The sequence below is a fragment of the Erinaceus europaeus genome, chromosome 3, assembly GCF_950295315.1.
Source record: "Erinaceus europaeus chromosome 3, mEriEur2.1, whole genome shotgun sequence".
NCBI classification, from domain to species: Eukaryota; Metazoa; Chordata; class Mammalia; order Eulipotyphla; family Erinaceidae; genus Erinaceus; species Erinaceus europaeus.
Genome location: NC_080164.1, coordinates 107272902 through 107290756, shown reverse-complemented (window position 1 = coordinate 107290756; position 17855 = coordinate 107272902). Strand labels below are relative to the sequence as shown.

Here is a 17855-nt window from a genome sequence, read left to right as displayed (position 1 = left end):
ATCCAATTACAAAGAAGACTAAGGCAAGTATAAACCTGTGGGAATACATCAAATTAAAAAGCTTCTTCACAGCAAAAGAAACCAATACCCAAACCATGAGCTCCCTCACAGAGTGGGAGAAGATCTTTACATGCCATACATCAGATCAGACTTTAATAGCCAAAATATATAAAGAGCTTACCAAATGCAATAACAAGAAAACAAATGACCCCATCAAAAAATGGGGAGAGGACATGAACAGAATATTCACCAAAGAAGATAGATATCCAGAAGGCTGAGAAATACATGAAAAAAAACGCTCCAAGCCTTTGTCAGAGAAATGCAATAAAGGCAACAATGAGATACCACTTCACTCCTGTGAGAATGTCAGACATCAGAAAAAGTAGCAACAGCAAATGCTGGAGAGGTTGTGGTATCAAAGGAACCCTCCTGCACTGCTGGTGGGAATGGTAATTGGTCCACTGTCTGTGGAGAGCAGTCTGAGGAAACACTCAGAAGTGAACCTCCCCTATGATCTGCAATTCCTCTCCTGGGGATGTATCCTAAGGAACCCAACACACCCAACCAAAAGGACTTGTGTATACCTATGTTTATAGCAGCACAGTTTGTAATAGCCAATACCTGGAAGCAACCAACAACAGATGAGTGGCTGAGCAAGTTGTGGTATATATACACAATGGACTACTACTCAGCTATTAAAAATGGTGACTTTACTGTTTTCAGCCCATCTTGGATGGAAGTCAAAGAAATCAATTTAAGTGAAATAAGTCAGAAACAGAAGCATGAATATGGGATGATCTCACTCTCAGGCAGAAGTTGAAAACATGATCATAAGAGAAAACACAAGTAGCACTGGAACTGGAGTAGGTGTATTGCACCAAAGTAAAAGATTCTGTGGTGGGTAGGGGGGAGAATACAGGTCCAAAATGGATGACAGAGGACCTATTGATTGTTATATTGTTATCTACAAATGAAAAGGAAAGGAAAGGAAAGAAAAGAGAAAAGGAAACCCAGACACAGCACTTAGTGCTTTATGGACCACCCCAGTCTTGGAAAAGAGCCATCCTGTGATTACTATTAAAATTAGCGGCATCTCCTTTAAGTGCTTGATTGACACAGGATATGATAGGACCATTTTGAAGAGATCAGAAGTACCGCCTACCTGGCCCCTCCTCCCTGGCCCATACCTTGCTGGAGTGGGAGGATGCTCCCAGGCTTTTGTAACAAGAGAATCTTATGTATCGGAAAATTCTGATGGTCTAAAAGGACTCATCTATCCCCTAGTGGCAGAGGTCAGTACCAACCTGCTGGGATGGGATTTGTTGGAAGCTTTTGATGCCATCATTTCCTCTGAAGCTGTTCCCCCAGAGTGTTGCTCTGATTTCGTAATTCCCCCTAGCAAACTCATAGCAGATTGCTGTGTTAACACCAATGAGATAGAAACTCGTCCCTCCTGGCTGTTACCTAGGCAACATCCCCAATTCTTTTAGCAACTGCTCATTACAAAACTGTGTGTATGGACTGGCTTTCTAATATGGCTGTCTGGGTGGAGCAGTGGCCCTTACCCAGGGAAAAATAAAAAATTCTAGAAAACCTTGTCCAGGAACTGTTATCTCTTGGTCACATCTGACATTCCTGAAGTCCATGAATACTCCTGATTTCATCATCAAAAAGCTCCCTGGCATGTGGTGGCTTCTCCAGAACCTCTGAGCAGTTAACAAAACCATGCAAGTTTGGGGCTCTCCCCAGAGGGGCTTGCCTCTCACCTCTGCCATCCCTGCAGGGGTCCCCATAGTTGCTATAGACTTACAGAACTGCTTCTTCTCCATTCCCCTCTATCCACATTATTGCAAATGCTTTGCATTCTCTGTCCCATCTATCAATAACTCAGGGCCAGCAGACTGCTACAAATGGATGGTACTTCCCCAGAGGATGCCCAACAGTCCCATCATATGCCAAGAAGCCGTTAAAACCGCCCTTCTTCCATATATTCATGAAGGTCTTAATATTTTCCATTACGTAGATGATATTTTAATATGGGATTAAACCAGACACAGATCCCTTAGCCCTGCATGACCCTCTCATCCCTGTCTTAAAGCAGGCCGGCCTCAATATAGCCACTGAAAAGGTACAACCAGTTCTTCCAATAACCTTCTTAGGCTCAGAACTTTCTCTAACCCAGGTTTGCCCCCTAAATCCCTGTATTGTGTTCCCTTCTGACCTCACTCTTGCCTCTCTACAGAGTTTCCTTGGTAACCTTAATTGGCTCAGGCCATGGCTGAATCTTCCTCCTTTAGCCATTGTTTGACTTATTAAAGGGAGACAAACGTCCAACTTGCAAATGTACAGTAACCCCCACAGCTTCCTCAACCCTAGATAAGATTAATCAAGCACTCCAAGACATGTATATTTCTGGTTCTCCCCCTCCTCCCCTGTAAACCTCTTAATCTTCAAATCTTCTCTGACACTTGTTGGGGCCCTCTGTCAGAGCCCTGGTGTGCTTAAGTGGCTTCACACCCCTATAGATGGAGCCCCTCGCCTTCTCACTGAAATTGATGTCCTGGCATCCATGATCCATCAGAGTAGAGATAGGTCCACACAGGTTTTTGGGAGAGAACCAGACACCATTGGCATTCTTTCTTCCCTGTCAGATACAGAATGGCTCCTATGTCATTATTCCCACTTTGCCATAAGCTTAATGGACAATTAGACAATTGTTCTCAGGACAATTAGACAATCATTACCCTCCTGACAAATGGGTAGCTTCGCTGCCCCTGTTACCTCTATTGGTGCCTAGACTTTTCTCCCATGCTCCCATTCCTTCTACTCCCACAATTATCACAGATGGTGGCAAGAAAGGAGCTGCTGCCCTAATATATTACCTAGATAAACCACACCTCACATTGGGCACCAGATGCCAGGCTAACGTGGGGGTGCCTCTTCCTGGTACGTACTCTGTGGGTTGGAGAGAACTTGACTGGAGCCAGCCTGGGCTGCTACTCACTCAGTGACTCAAAGGAGATGACTCAGGAACCAAGCTCATGGTGGTAGCGAGGCAATGCAATTCTTATTGATCAGAGAGCCAAGGCTTTTAAAGGGCAGACCCGGAAGTGGAAAGTCAGAAACGGAAATGGCTAGGAAAGGGGTGGAGAAAGGCAAAAATGGGCTGGAAAGGTAGGAACTTCCTTAGCAACTCTTGTGAGGGTTTTAACTGGTAGGATTAATAAACCCTGCAGACAGGGAGGGTCTTGAGGGTAGAAAGAAGATAGATCAAAGGAATGGAATGGGTGGAGATATTTCAGGCAAAACAATGATTATGTAGATAGGCCATAGTATCAGGAATGCAGGGTGGAGCAGGGGGAGCTGGCTTAAGGTTTTAAGGAATGCTAGCCTCCTAGAGGCAGAAAAATGCAGGTGCTTTGTGAGACTCCTCACAATTTCCCAACAGCAGATGCTATTATGATTCCATCCTGACTTCCCTGGGCATACAGCCTCACCAAAATGCCCTGAAGTCTCACCTCCTTATAGTCCTATCCCACTAGGCAAAGACAGAAACAGGATGGGTGTATGGATCCACCTGCCAATATCTGTGTTTAGCTGAGAAGCAATTACAGAAACCAGACCTTTTGCCTGCACCCCATAAAAATTTTGGTCCATACTCTAAGAAGAATAAAGAATAAGGAAGCTTCCAATAGAGGAGAGGGGATACGGAACTCTGGTGGTGGGAACTTTGTGCAACTGTACCCCTGTTATCTTACAGTCTTGTAAATCATTATTAAATCACCAATAAAAATTTAAAAAGAAAGAAATAGCTTGTGATCTAACAGTTCTACTTCTGTGGGTTTTTCCTGAAGAACATAAGCACTGATTCTACAAGATACACACATCTATGTAACTATTGCAGCATGATTTGCAATAATCAAGAGGGGTAAACAACCTTCATCCCCATCAACAGTTGATAGAAGAAGTGGTCTGTCTCCACAATGGAATACTACTCAACTGTGAAAATGATGGAATCCCACTGTATGTGACAATATATAGGGCAATCTGGATTGAACCTGAGGCAGACAGATAAACACAAATACTACAAAATCTCTCTTTTATGTGTAAGATAAAGAAATAACATAGGGGGGGTGGTAGAGCACTAGGTTAATCACACCTAGTATGAAACACAAGGACCAATGCAAACATCCCAGTTCAAACTCCCAGCTCCCCACCTGCAGGGAGGTCTCATCACAAGTGGTGAAGCAGGTGTAAATAGATAGCAGGTGTCTATCTATTTCTCTCTCTCTCTCTCTCTGTCTTCCCCTTCTCTCTCGATTTCTCTCTGTCCTATTTAACAAAAACAACAGCAATAACGGCAACAGTAACAACATCATAATAGAAAGAAATGGTCACCCGAAGCAGTGGATTTGTAGTACAGGCTCCAAGCCCAAGTGATAACCAGGAAGCAAAAACAAATAGATAAATGAATAATATATAGGTAAAGAAATTTTAAAATGAGCAAAGAAAATAAAAATACACTCTTAGACAATAAGAAGTAAATAGTGGTTACAGAAAGAAAGTGGGAGGGTTGGATAAATTGGTTAAAATGTGCCCATTGCTAGAAATAGACCTACCCTATGACCCTGCAATTCCTCTCCTGTGGCTATATCCTAAGGAACCAAACACACCCATCCAAAAAGACTTGTGTATACTTATGTTTATAGCAGCACAATTTGTAATAGCCAACCCAGGTATCCAACAACAGATGAGTGACTGAGTAAGTTGTGCTCGATATACAGAATGGAATACTACTCAGCTATTAAAAATGGTGACTTCACTGTTTTCAGCCCATCTTGGATGGAGCTTGAAGGAATCATGTTAAGTGAGGTAAGTAAAAAAGAAAAGCATGTATCTGGGATGATCTCACTCATAGGCAGAAATTAAAAAAAAAAAACAGCAAGATCAGAATGGAAAATACAAAGCAGAACTTGGACTGGAGTTGGTGTATTGCACCAAAGTAAAAGACTCTGGGACTGAGGGAGAATTCAGGTCCTGGACCATGATGGCAGAGGAGGACCTAATGGGGGTTGAATTGTTATGTGGAAAACTGGGAAATGTTATGCATGTATAAACTATTGCATTTTACTGTCAACTATAAACCAATTATCCCCTAGTAAAGAAAAAAATAGATTGTACCCATGGATGGCGGAGGAGGGAAAGCTGATGTTTGGTGACGCAATAGTATACACAGATGCTGACCTCCAACACTGTGCACCAAAAACTATGTTAAAAGCCTTTAGCTCCCTGATAAAGCCTTAAAAAGTCTTAGCATTATATCTTTGAAGCAATGTTCATAGCTTTCCAAGAGTTTCTGTCTGTGTGTGTGTGTTTGTTTAGGGGGAGAGATAACCAAAGTGTCAGTCTGCTCCAGTGATGTCAGGCTTAGAACTCAGGACCTCACAGTTGAGAGTCTGACACTTCTTGCACTGGATTTCCTTCCGGTCACTGTTCTCATCTATTTATTTATTTATTTATTTATTTATTTATTTATTTATTTATTTATTCCCTTTCTTCTCTTTCCCTTAACATCTCTCTACTCACCTCCAAATCATCATTGGGTTGTTTTAATTGTATCTGCTGGTTTCAAATAGTGTGAGTTGTGGGATAATGGTTTTCATTTCACAGGAAATTGAACACATAGTTTAATTGATTCCCTAGTAGCAATGGCACATTTTTATCTAAGTTCCTCTCCTGATTTGATTATTGCTAGAAGAGCAAGTGAAGAACTTTCCGTCTCAGGATTAAACTGAACTACCTACTCATTTAATAATGCTAATGAAAAGCAGGCATTCTGTCATCTCAGCACCTCTACCTGTTTCCATTGCATGAGACAGCCTTGTGCCTTCATTCAAGATGTGATCTGTTCATTGGGTTTATGGAAATGGAGTGTTTACTGTGAACTTGCCAATACTTTTCTCACTATTTTGTCTTGTTCTTGTGAATATGTTTCTTGGAAAACAATGTATATCCTTACTGCCTGTTAAAATGTTAAGTATTTTTTTAAAATATCATTCTGTGTTTTTTTTAATATTTGTTCCCTTTTGTTGCCCTTGTTTTATTGTTGTAGTTATTATTATTGTCATTGTTGTTGGATAAGACAGAGAGAAATGGAGAGAGGAGGGGAAGACAAGAGAGGAGGAGAGAAGGATAGATACCTGTAGACCTGCTTCAACGCTTGTGAAGCAACTCCCCTGCAGGTGGGGAGCTGGGGGCTCGAACCAGGATCCTTATACTGGTCCTTGCACATTGCACCACATGTGCACCGCTGCACTACTGCCTGAGTCCCTCTGTTTTTTTTTTTTTTTTTTTTGGTATTATATCTATTTATTTATTGAATAGAGTCAGTCAGAAATTGAGGGAGAAGGGAGAAGGGAGAGATAGAGGTGGAGAGAGAAAGAGAGACACCTGCTGCCCTACTTTGCCACTTTTGAAGCTTCCCCCCACTGCAGGAGGGGACCAAGGGCTAGAACCTGGGTCCTTGTGCACTGTAACATGTGCACTCAACCAGCTTCGCCACCACTCTGTCCTAAATGTTAGTATTTTTTAAAGGCTAAGGAACAATATTTCATCACAGTCTTTATAGAAAAGATCATTGTGGCTTTCTTTAGCCAGCATTTGAAATCCAGCTTATTATAAAACTCGCCTGTAGCTATTAGACTCAGATACTGTTTTCTTGCCACCAAACAGACTGGAGATAACTTGAAATGCAGAATGAGTTGCTTGGCTTTGCCACACATTAAAGTGTGAATACAGACAGATTAATATGTGTGCTACCTGGGACAGTGTTCCATGGCCCAGTGATCAATCCCATAGTAAGGACCTGTTTGGAGTGGCTGGGAGGTAGCCCTCAAATACCTCAAATACTGTGCCTTCTGATTTCCTTTTTTTGCCTCTGGGGCTTGAGTCTGGTACTACAAATCCACTGCTCTTGTTGGCCATTTTTCCCCCCATTTTATTGGATAGGACAGAGAGAAATTGAGAGAGAACGGGGAGATATAGAGACACCTGCAGACCTACTTCACTACTTGTGAAACTTTCTCCCTGCAGGTGAGGAGCCAGGGGCTCAAGTTCAGATCCTTGCACAAGTTCTTGCACTTAATATATTGTGTATTTAACCTGGTACACCAGTGCCTGGCCCCCTTAACTTTTTACCTTATTTATTTGTTAGATAGAGACAGCCAGAAATCGAGACAGAAGGGGGATACAGAGAGACAATTGCAGTCCTGCTTCACCACTGTAGAAACTTCCACCCTGCTAGTGGGAACCAGGGGCTTGAACCTGCTTCCTAGGGCATTGTTACATGTGTACTCAGTAGGTGTGCCCCTACCCAGCCCCTAATAGCCTCACACATCTTTACAATTCAAGATAGAGTTTCCAAGAACATGTTAGTGATATCACAAATGACCTGAACAGGGCCAGATGCTGGTGCACTCAGCTCAACCCATGTGTTACAAATGGCCTGGTGATGATGGGTTAGCTGTGTATCTTATGTGCATCTGAGAGAAACAAATTAAATCTGACGAGAAGAAGAAATTCTGACACAGTGAATCAATGTACTTAATTCACCATATATAAACATTTATTTTTGCATTGTAGGAACCTCATGATTCCCTTGCTCCCAGATGGATTTTTTTTACATTTTAGTTTCAGAGAGAGAGAAATAGGGAGAGATATCACAGCTGTTCTGTGGGGCTTTCTTGGGTCTTCTGATGTACCTGAGGGTGTCAGTCCTTGAGCCTATGGTAAGCCATGCATTTTGAGTGAGCTATCTCTTGAGCCCTGTCTTTACATTGTTTTATATTTAGAAACTGTGGGGGTCAGGTGGTGGTGCACCTGGTTAAGTGCACACATTATAGTTTGCAAGGACGCAGGTTCAAGCCCCTGGTTCCCACCTGAAAGGGGGGGAAGCTTCATGAGTGGAGAAGTAGTGCTGCAAGCATATCTCTGTCTCTCTCTCTTTCTACCTCCCCTTCCTCAAAGAGAGAAAGAGAGAGAGAGAGAGAGAGAGAGAGAGGGAGAGAGAGAGAGAGAGAAAGGAACTGTGATATACCTAAAACCAAGAGATCCTGCAAAAGAAGATATTGAAACAGGGATGGCTTTCAGATTCACATAATTGTGGTGTCAGAGCTAGCCCCATTGTGTCTCCACTGTGTCCTCATTACTGGGACTTTGGGTCCTAGTTTCCCCTTTTCATCCCATCAATTTTTAGCCTGAGATGCAATGCAGTGATTATAATTTAGCATATGAAAACTGTCACGGGGTTGCAGAGCTTGCCTAATGGTTATACAAAGAGACTTCAATGAAGAGCCAGGCATTGCACACCGGGTTGAGTGCACAGGTTATTAACTGTGAGGACCAGGGTTCAAGCCCCTAGTCCCCATTGGTGGGAGGGAAGCTTCATGAGTAGTGAAGCAGTGCTGCAGCTGGGCCTCTGTTTCTCTGCCTATCCAACTTCCTTTTTCTCTCAGTTTCCCTCTGTCACTATAAAAATAAATAAATAAACAAACAAACAAATAAATAGGATTGGGAAGATAGCATAATGGTTCTGCAAAAGCGTTTCCTGCCTGAGGCTCTAAAGTCCCAGGTTTAATCCCTGGCACCACCATCATCCAGAGCTGAGCAGGGTTCTGGTACACAACAAAACAAAATAGAAACCAGGTGGTAGCACACCTATCTGAACACACATGTTACAATGCACAAGGATCTGGTTTCAATTCCCTGGTCCCCACCTGTAAGGGGAAAGCTTCACAAGTGGTGAAGCAGGGCTGCAGGTATCTCCATCTCTCTCTTTCTCTATCTCCCCCTTTCTGCTTGATTTCTGATTGTCTCTATCCAATAAATAGAGATGATAATAATAAAAAACCTGAAAAGGTTATGCGAATTTCTGCATTCCATTCCCAGAATATAACATATAGAAAGTACAAGGGACCAGGTGGTGGTGCACCTGGTTGAGCACATATGTTACAATGTGCAAGGACCCAGGTTTGAGCCTCCAGTCCCCACCTGCAGGGGGAAGGAAAGCTTTGTGAGTGGTGAACCAGGGCTGCAGGTATCTCTCTGTCTCTCTCCCTCTCTATCGTTCCCTACCCTCTCAATTTCTGACTGTCTCTATCCAGTAAATAAAGAAAGATGATAAAAAAATTTTAAAAAGAAAGTATACCTCTTGTATTGCAAACATTAAAAAAAATGTTTTCTGTTAGAATCTGTAAGTACCAGGAGTTTTGTCTCATCCTTTGGACAAAAGACTTGGCTGGAGTGACATACCCCACAGAGTCCTAAGCTCTCCCTCTTTCCTCTCTTCAGCGGACGTTCTGGATAACATGCTTTTGCGAAGTTCAGGAAAATTGAGCGTGGGCACTAGGAAGGAGGATGGAGAGAGCCCTGCCCCCACCCTGAGGCCAAGGGTCTTGCATTGTAAGTGCCACCATCACTGTCCTGAAGACTCGGTCAACAACATCTGCAGGTTGGTCACATCTGCTATGATTATTGATTTAGTAAGAGTCAGAAACAGAGAGAAAGAGACACCACAGCACTGGAGCTTCCTGGGTCGTGAACATGGCAAAGCAGCAGACTATCCAAGAGAGCTATTTTTGCTGATTTTGTCAAATCAGTTGTTTACTTCTGGCTGAGCATCAAGTCATGCTTTCCACCTATAGAATTAAAGACCGAGGGAGTTGGGTGGTAGTGCAGTGGGTTAAGCGCAGGTGGCGCAAAGCACACGGACCGGCATAAGGATCCTGGTTTGAGCCCCCGTCTCCCCACCTGTAGTGGAGTCGCTTCACAGGTGGTGAAGCAGTTCTGCAGGTGTCTATCTTTCTCTCCCCCTCTCTGTCTTCCCCTCCTTTCTCTATTTCTCTCTGTCCTATCCAACAACGATGACATCAATAACAACAACAATAATAACTACAACAAAAGGGAACAAATAAATATTTTTTATAAAGAAGTTTAACATGTGTTTGTTTGAATCTAAAAAAAAAAAAAATTAAAGACTGGTGTCTCCAAGATCACATTTTGGGTGACAGCACTTAATACCACCTGCTCTCAGAGCTGTCTGTAGCAGGGAAGTGGCTTATATTTTTATTTATTTTTTATTGGATAGAGACAGAAATTGAGAGGAGATGGTGAGATAGAGAGGAAGAGAGACAGAGAGATACCTGTAGCACTGCTTCACCACTCATGAAGCTTTTCCCCTGTAGGTGGGAACCAGGGGCTTGAACCTGAGCACTGTAATGTGTGCACTTAAACAGGTGTGCCACTGCCTGGCCCTGTGGCTTATAGTTTTATCTGAGATGAAGATTTATTTTTAATTCCTATCAGATTATTGCTAGGAATTCACCACTTCAGAAGGCCATTTTTTCCTTTTTAAATTTTTTTTTCTTTATTTATTTGCTTATTGGATAGAAACATCCATAAACCAAGAGGGAAGAGGATGATAGTGAGACAGAGAGGCATAGAGACACCTGCATCCCTACTTCACCATTCACAAGGCTTTCCCCCTGGGGGCTTGAACCTGGTTCCTTGCACACTGTGAATGTGCATTCAACCAGGTGCACCACCACCCAGCCCTTTCCCCTTTCCCTCTTCCCTTTTTTTTTTTTTCATGTTTTTTTTTTTTTGAAGGACAGAGAGAAACTGATAGAGGAAGGGGAGATAAGAGAGGGGAAAAGACAGACACCTGCAGCCCTGTTTCACCATAGTTGAGGCTTTCCCCCTGCAAGTGAGGATGGGGGCTTGAACCCTGATCTTTGTACATGGTAACCTGTGTACTTAACCATTTGCTCCACTGCCTGGCCCTAATATATATATATATATGTCTTAATATTGTACTTAGGACCAGGGGCTTAACTCCTGCACATGGTGGTGTGTGCACTCTACTGGGTGCATCACCATATTTTGTGATTCTCCCCTGGACTCTGCTGTGGGTAGTCTGGGCTGTCTTCCACCTACCACCTGCACTGAGGCCTGTCCCCTCCTGCCTGTCTCCAGCACAGATGGCTACTGTTTCACCATGATAGAAGAGGATGACTCAGGGGTACCTGTGGTCACGTCGGGGTGCCTGGGGCTGGAAGGCTCAGATTTTCAGTGTCGGGTAAGGAACTTTCTTCATCCTGGTCCTACCTGTGCCCTTCTGTTGATTAGATTTCATTGAACCTTTCAAAATTTTATTTCTTTCGTTATGAACTTGAGACCTCAGTCATGCTCACATTCATTGCTTCCATGCTGACATTTTCACTCATATAGAGAGACTCAAAAGAGATTGAAAAAAAAGAAAAAAAGGAGACAGAGAGGTAAAGAGACCCTACAGATCTTGCCCTGGTGCTTGGCTTTCCTGTGTGGTGCCAGGGCTCCAACCTGTGCTGTGAGAATGACAGTGTGTATACTTGACTTGATGAGTTATCCCTTGACCCCTTGCTGGCTAGATTTTTTTTTAATTGCCACTATGGTTATCGCTGGGGCTTGGTGCTGGCACTGTGTACCCACCATTCTTGGTAGCCATTTATTCTTTCCTCCACCCCACCCCACTTTCTATTTTATTTGATAGGACAGTGAGAAATTGAGAGAGGAGGGGGAGACAGAGAAGGAGAGAGACACTTGCATCCCTCCTTTACCATTTGTGAAGCTTCCTTCCTGCAGATGGGAAGCCCAGGACTTGAACTGAGGTCTTTGCACATAGTAATGTGTGCTCGGCCAGATGTGCCACTGCCCAGGCCCACTGGCTAGATTTTTAAAAGTCAAGTTTCAAATTAAAAAAAAAAAAAAAGAAAGAAAAGAAAAAAAAAACTGCTGTTTTTCAGGCTGGCCGGATAGCTTTCTTGGACAGTCCTCTGCTTTGCCACTTATACAACCCAGTTTTAAGCCTGGCTCCTGCTGTTCCGAGGGAAGCTTCAGTGCTGTGCTGTGCTGTTCTCTCTCTCTCTTTCTCTCTTTCTGTCTCTCTCTTTGTCTCTGGGTTTTTATTTGAAAAAGTCAGGGAGGCCCCAATGATGACAACAACAAAAAACTCTATATTGTTTTTCTTGAATAGCCTATCTTTAGTAATTTGGAAAATAACTTGAGAATTCTTATTTGACTGGTTTTCCTCCTCATTTCCAATCAAATGGTCTGTTTTTAATTTTTTAATATTTTTATTGGGGGATTCATGGTTTACAGTAAATACAATTGCGAAACATTCTTACCCCAGCCTACATTCTCCTCCACTATCATGTACCAGGACCTGAAATCCCCACCTCATGGTCTGTTTCAGATCTGGTTTTAACTTCTTATGCATGATTAATTTGAAAGGAGTCTTGAATTTCTGAGGAAACAATATTTTTCAAGATACTTTTTGCTTTTGTCTTTTATCAAAAATTTGATAGAGACAGAGAGAAATTGAGAAAAGATGGGGAGATGGAGAGGGAGAGAAACAGAGAGAGATCAGCAGCCCAGCTTCACCACTTGTGAAGCTTTCTCTCCTTGCCGATGTGGGGCAGGGGGGTCGAGCCCGGGCACTTGTGTTTTGTAAGGTGCAGTCTATTGGGTGCACACCACCACCCAGTCCTTCAAGGTGCTGTCTAACAAGTTCTCTAGATAGTGGAGATTTCTGAAGTTTTAGATTATGAGGCCCTGAAATGTTGGGGGTACCCCTGACTGACCACTCTATGGGTCTCCTCACAGGACACGCCCATCCCCCACCAAAGGAGGTCCATCGAGTGCTGCACAGAGCGGGACCAGTGCAATGAGGACCTGCACCCCACGCTGCCGCCACTGAGAAGCAGAGGTGAGCCCGGCAAGGCACCTTCTAGCACTTGTTCAGATAGAGGTGGAGGGAGAGAGCAAGACACCAGGGCGCTGAAGCCTGAACCATTCTGCTGAGCTGTCTTATCTGTCCAAACCTACTTTTTCTAGCAAAATTTCCCAAGTGATATTGTCTGTATTAAAGTTTAGACAATTCTCTTGAAAAGAAAGGAGAGGAAACATAGCTAGTGCCACCTGTATCCTTGTGAACCCCACAGTATCTTGTGTCCTGAGCCTAGGACATGTATCTGAAAGTAAAGATTTATATCTCCCCAGCCACCTCCGACCTACCTTTTTTTTTTTTTGTCTTTACCAGGTTTCTCTCTGGGGCTTCGTGAATGCACAACTCCATGGTTCCTTTCAACCATTTTTCCCTTTCTTTCTAATAGAGGCAGAGAGAGAGAGAGAGAGAGAGAGCTGCAGCACTGCTCCACTGTTTTTAGTTTTTTTATTATTTTATTGGGGGGATTCATGGTTTACAGTAAATACAGTTGTGAAACATTCTTACCCCAGCCTACATCCTCCTCTACCATCATGCACCAGGACCTGAAATCCCCCACCTCATGGTCTGTTGCAGTTCTGGTGTTAATTTATGCGTGATTAATTCGAAAGGAGTTGGGGACCAAAGACTTGAACTGGGGTCCTTGAGCATTGTAAGATGCTCTCAACCAAATACAAAACCACCTGGTCCCAAAAAGAGTCCTATTTTGTTTATTTATTTGTTTTATTTTTTTAGGCTAACCTCTTTCTGTTTTGCCTTTAAAATTTTGTTATTTAATTTTTTAAAGTTTTTATTAGTGATTTAATAATAATTAATAAGATTATAGGATAAGAGGGGGTACAATTCCATACAATTCTCCCCTCCAGAGTTCCATATCCCATACCCTACATAGGAAGCTTCCCTATTCTTTATTCCTCTGGGAGGATGGGCCAAAATTCTTTATGAGGTGCAAAAGGTGGGAGGTCTAGTTTCTGTAATTGCTTCTCTCCTGGACATGGGTGTTGACAGGTAGATTCACACCCCCAGTCTATTTCTTTTTTCTTTCTTCATGCTGATTAATGATTTTTATTCAAGTACAACTGTAGCAAAATTTCACGTAATCTTATTCAATAAATTTTTGTCTACTATTCTCCTAGCTTTATTAAAATATAATTAACATAAAAAATCTTACAAGTTTAATTTGTACAGTGCAATAATTTTATATATGCAAACTCTACATATTAATAACTATGATTTGCATATGTACATATTAACTAACCTAATCATGGTCATTATTTGACAAGATTATTACAACAGTGAAATGGATGTGAAACAATCACTAGAGTTAGGTTAGTTAATAATTATTACAACTATTTGTTGACAATAATATTTTTCATCAAAAGTTTATATCACTTATTAACTATTAAGGTGATTTTATTTTCAAGAATTGAGGACTGGGTCTGGGCTGTAGAGCACCTGGTTAAGTGCACATCTATCACCATGCCCAGGGACCCAAATTTAACCTCCCACTCCTCACCCACAGGAGGGGGATATGTCATGAGCAGTGAAGTAGGTCTACAGGTGTTTATCTTTCTCTCACCCTCTCTGTCTCCCCTCCACTCTCAATTTCTCTCTGTGTCAAATACAATTTTAAAAGAAGGAAAAAATGGCAGCTTGGAGCAGTGGATTTGTAGTGCTGACACCAAGTCCCTGTTCTAGTTTGTTCTAGTCTATTTCTATCTTTCCCTAGTGGGATAGGGCTCTGTGGAGGTGAGGTTCCAGGACACATTGGTGAAGTTGTCTGCCTAGTGAAGTTAGGTTGGTGTCATGGTAGCATTTGAAACTTGGTGAATGAAAGGTAGTAAGATATAAAGCAGAACAAATTGTTTAATGAACAGGAACCCAAAAGTAGGAATAGAGCAGATGAAACTAGGGATCCTCATGTGGATAGAAGATAGGAAGCCTATTTTAGGTATGTTCCAAAGGGTCCATAATTTTAGTAATTTTTGTCTGAGCCTGATAGCTAACATGCAGGTAGACCAAAAGGATTGTCTGCAAAGATGGTGTCAGAATTGAAATAGTTCTAGAAAGCTGCATCAGGGCAGAGAGTAACCACCAAACATGAGGGAATTATATAAATACCATTAACTGAACTGACCCAGGATCCATATCTATACACATTTAACACAAAAGCCTGTGTAATCCCTGAGTTCCTGTCAGTCTGAGCTTGCAGTCCATGGTCAAAGTTGAGAACATTCTAGGCTGCACTTTCTACTTAGACCTAGATACTCTCCTATTCTACTCTACTCCATTTCCCTCAACATTTTAAAGATTATTTTTTATTTTTATTTTTATTTCATGAGTAATAGGTGGATTGAGGGAGAGAGGAAGACAGAGGCCAGCTCAGCATTCAGGCATTATTCTAAAGTACCAGAGATCAAACTCAGGACCTCTTATATATAAGCCCAACATTTTAACCACTACACCATCTCCTGGGGTACTGTTTACTTTTTTTTTTCTTTTAGTGTGTAAGTTATAAAGGAATATTTCTTTTTTTTTTTTTAGAGATTTTTTAATTATTATTTTTCCTTTTGTTGCCCTTGTTTTTTTTTATTGTGATTTTTAGTTTTAGAATTTAGGATCTAAGAGTACAGGAATAAGTCCATCTCAGTGAGAAGTCACAAAGGCAGAAAGTTTAATGGTAGATAAAAGATTTCCCAGTACCTTCACCACCAAGTGATTCAGGGAATGTGACTGTCAGTGCATGTACACACACACACACACACACACACACACACACACACACACAAATAAATTGGAAGTCACTTGGAGACTCTAAAGTCAAAGTCTCCAGAGACTTTGACTTCTTATCACAGGCACTATTCTAGTTTATCTTTTTCAGGTTATTTCACATTCTGAAATCATTTGTTTATATGAATGTGAGTTAAAGATAAGAGTGCTTATTTGGAGAAAATGTAGATTTCTTTTTTTTTTTTTTTTGCATAACATTCCCCAGATTCCCATTTAACAATACAACCCCCACTATTTAATTCATCATTTTTCATGGACCTGTTATATAATATAAATATAAAGGAATATTTCTAAGTGAGATGAACAAAAGTCCTTGCATTACTAAGTAGGATCCTCTAATTAAACTTTTACAAATTCAAATCAAGTGCATAGAACTTTTTGAACCAGGCATAGACTTTATTTAAATAACTAATATATACACACTTCACAGAAAACATACCTGATTTCAAAAGTCACATAAGGCAACTTGGGAGACTGGATTTCCAAAGTTAAAGACTGATTTATCTTTCTTTTCTTAGCTCAAAGAAAATATATGTTCTGAGCAGTTTGTAGATTCGTTTCAGAAACTGCCAAGTACAAATTAAATTCCACAGGTAAGAGGTGTTCGTTTAGCAAGATATCTCATGTTCTCCACAACACAGAGTAGTTATATCTATGGTAGCTCATGACAATCCGAATTCCTGAAAGAGGAGCTCTCATTAACATTTCATCATATATTCAGCAACTATCTTGAATTTTCTTTGTTTGCTTTTGTTTTTTTATTGCCACCAGAGTTATTGCTGGGGTTTGATGCTGGCACTTCGAATTCACTGCTCCCAGTGGCCATTTTTTTCTTCTTCCTTCCTTTCTTTTCTTTCTCTTCTTTTCTCTTCTTTCTTTCTTTCTTTCTTTCTTTCTTTCTTTCTTTCTTTCTTTCTTTCTTTTTTCTTTCCTTCTTCCTTTTCCATTTTACTGGGTAGGACAGCGAGCAATTGAGAGGGGAGAGGAACTTAGGAATGGAGAAAGACACCTGCAGACCTGCTTTATGACTCATGAAGCTTCCCCTCATAGGTGCTGAGTTGGGGGGGGAGCTGGAATCCAGGTTCTTGCATGCTTAACCAAGTATACTATTTAATTTTGTGTTCCTGATAGATCAGAGGAATCAGGTACCACTTTCTTTAATTGTTATTTTATTATTTTACTTATTCATTCATTTATTGGTTAGAGACAGAGAGAACAGGGCCAAGTTACAAGACAACAAGGGTATAACTCTGCACCATTCCTACCACCAGATTTTTGAATCCCCAATCCCATTAGAATCTGAATTCTGAATCCCATTGGAAGCTATGGCAGTTCTCCTAAAATTGCAGATATGGGTTAACTATTATTTCTACAGCTATCTGGCTACATTTGTATATACTCACCCATTTTTTCCCTATGGTCCTATCTTCTATTCCTTTCTAAGTCACACCTATACCTATTACTACATCCAAATGGCCCTCCCTTTTTCCTCTTATCTCTCCAGGTCCTGATGGAGCTGGAGTTCAGAGCCCTCTGGTCATCTTCCCCTAACATTTCTTTCCCTCTGGGAAGATGGTAGAAATGTTATTCTTTTTTCTTTCTTTTTTTTTTTTTTTTTGCCTCCAGGGTCATTGCTGGGGCTCGATGCCTGCACTAAGAATCCCCTGCTCCTAGAGGTCACTTTTCCCATTTTGTTGCCCTTGTTGTTGTGCTTGTTGTAGTTGTTACTGTTGTCATAGCTGTTATTGTTGTTGGCTAGGACAGAGAGAAATGGAGAGAGGAGGGGACGACAGAGAGGAGGAGAGAAAGATAGACACCTGCAGACCTGCTTCACCGCCTGCAAAGCGACCTCCTGCAGGTGGGGAGCCGGGGGTTCAAACTGGGACGCCTACACTGGCCCTTGCTCTTTGTGCCATGTGCACTTAACCCACAGCACTACCACCCAACTCACAGAAATGTTATTCTAAAGGCATACACTAAAACATTAGCAGCTATTTGCTTGAGCAGTTGAGCTTGTAATGACTTATTTTATTTTACTTAGTTGGTACTTTTCAGTGTTTTTCTTCATGAAACACATATTAATTGTGGGTTTTAAAAGTGACATTGTATATGATAAAGTTCTCAGCCAAAACATGTAAGTAGCTGTGTGGGTGAAAATATCAGCACAGTTGTAAAATGTCTGGTTCATAACAACCAAAGTCATAAATTGCAGTAATGTTGTTTAAAATTAAATAACAGTAAGCCC

General features: G+C 41.5%; 1 protein-coding gene across 6 annotated transcripts in view; it reads left to right on the top strand.

Annotated features, from left to right (window-relative positions):
• Positions 1-17855, top strand: part of BMPR1B (bone morphogenetic protein receptor type 1B) — a 248716-nt gene that overhangs the window by 189987 nt on the left and 40874 nt on the right. For 5 of the 6 annotated variants that reach the window (XM_060187723.1, XM_007524540.3, XM_060187728.1 and 2 more), the window contains 3 exons: positions 9349-9508; positions 11032-11134; positions 12700-12802. In XM_060187723.1, the coding sequence (XP_060043706.1) occupies positions 9366-9508; positions 11032-11134; positions 12700-12802 (349 nt within the window). In that variant the 5' untranslated portion in view covers positions 9349-9365. Of the gene's footprint in view, positions 1-9348; positions 9509-11031; positions 11135-12699; positions 12803-17855 lie in introns of those variants that run through there. The other variant, XM_060187727.1, reaches the window with a different exon arrangement.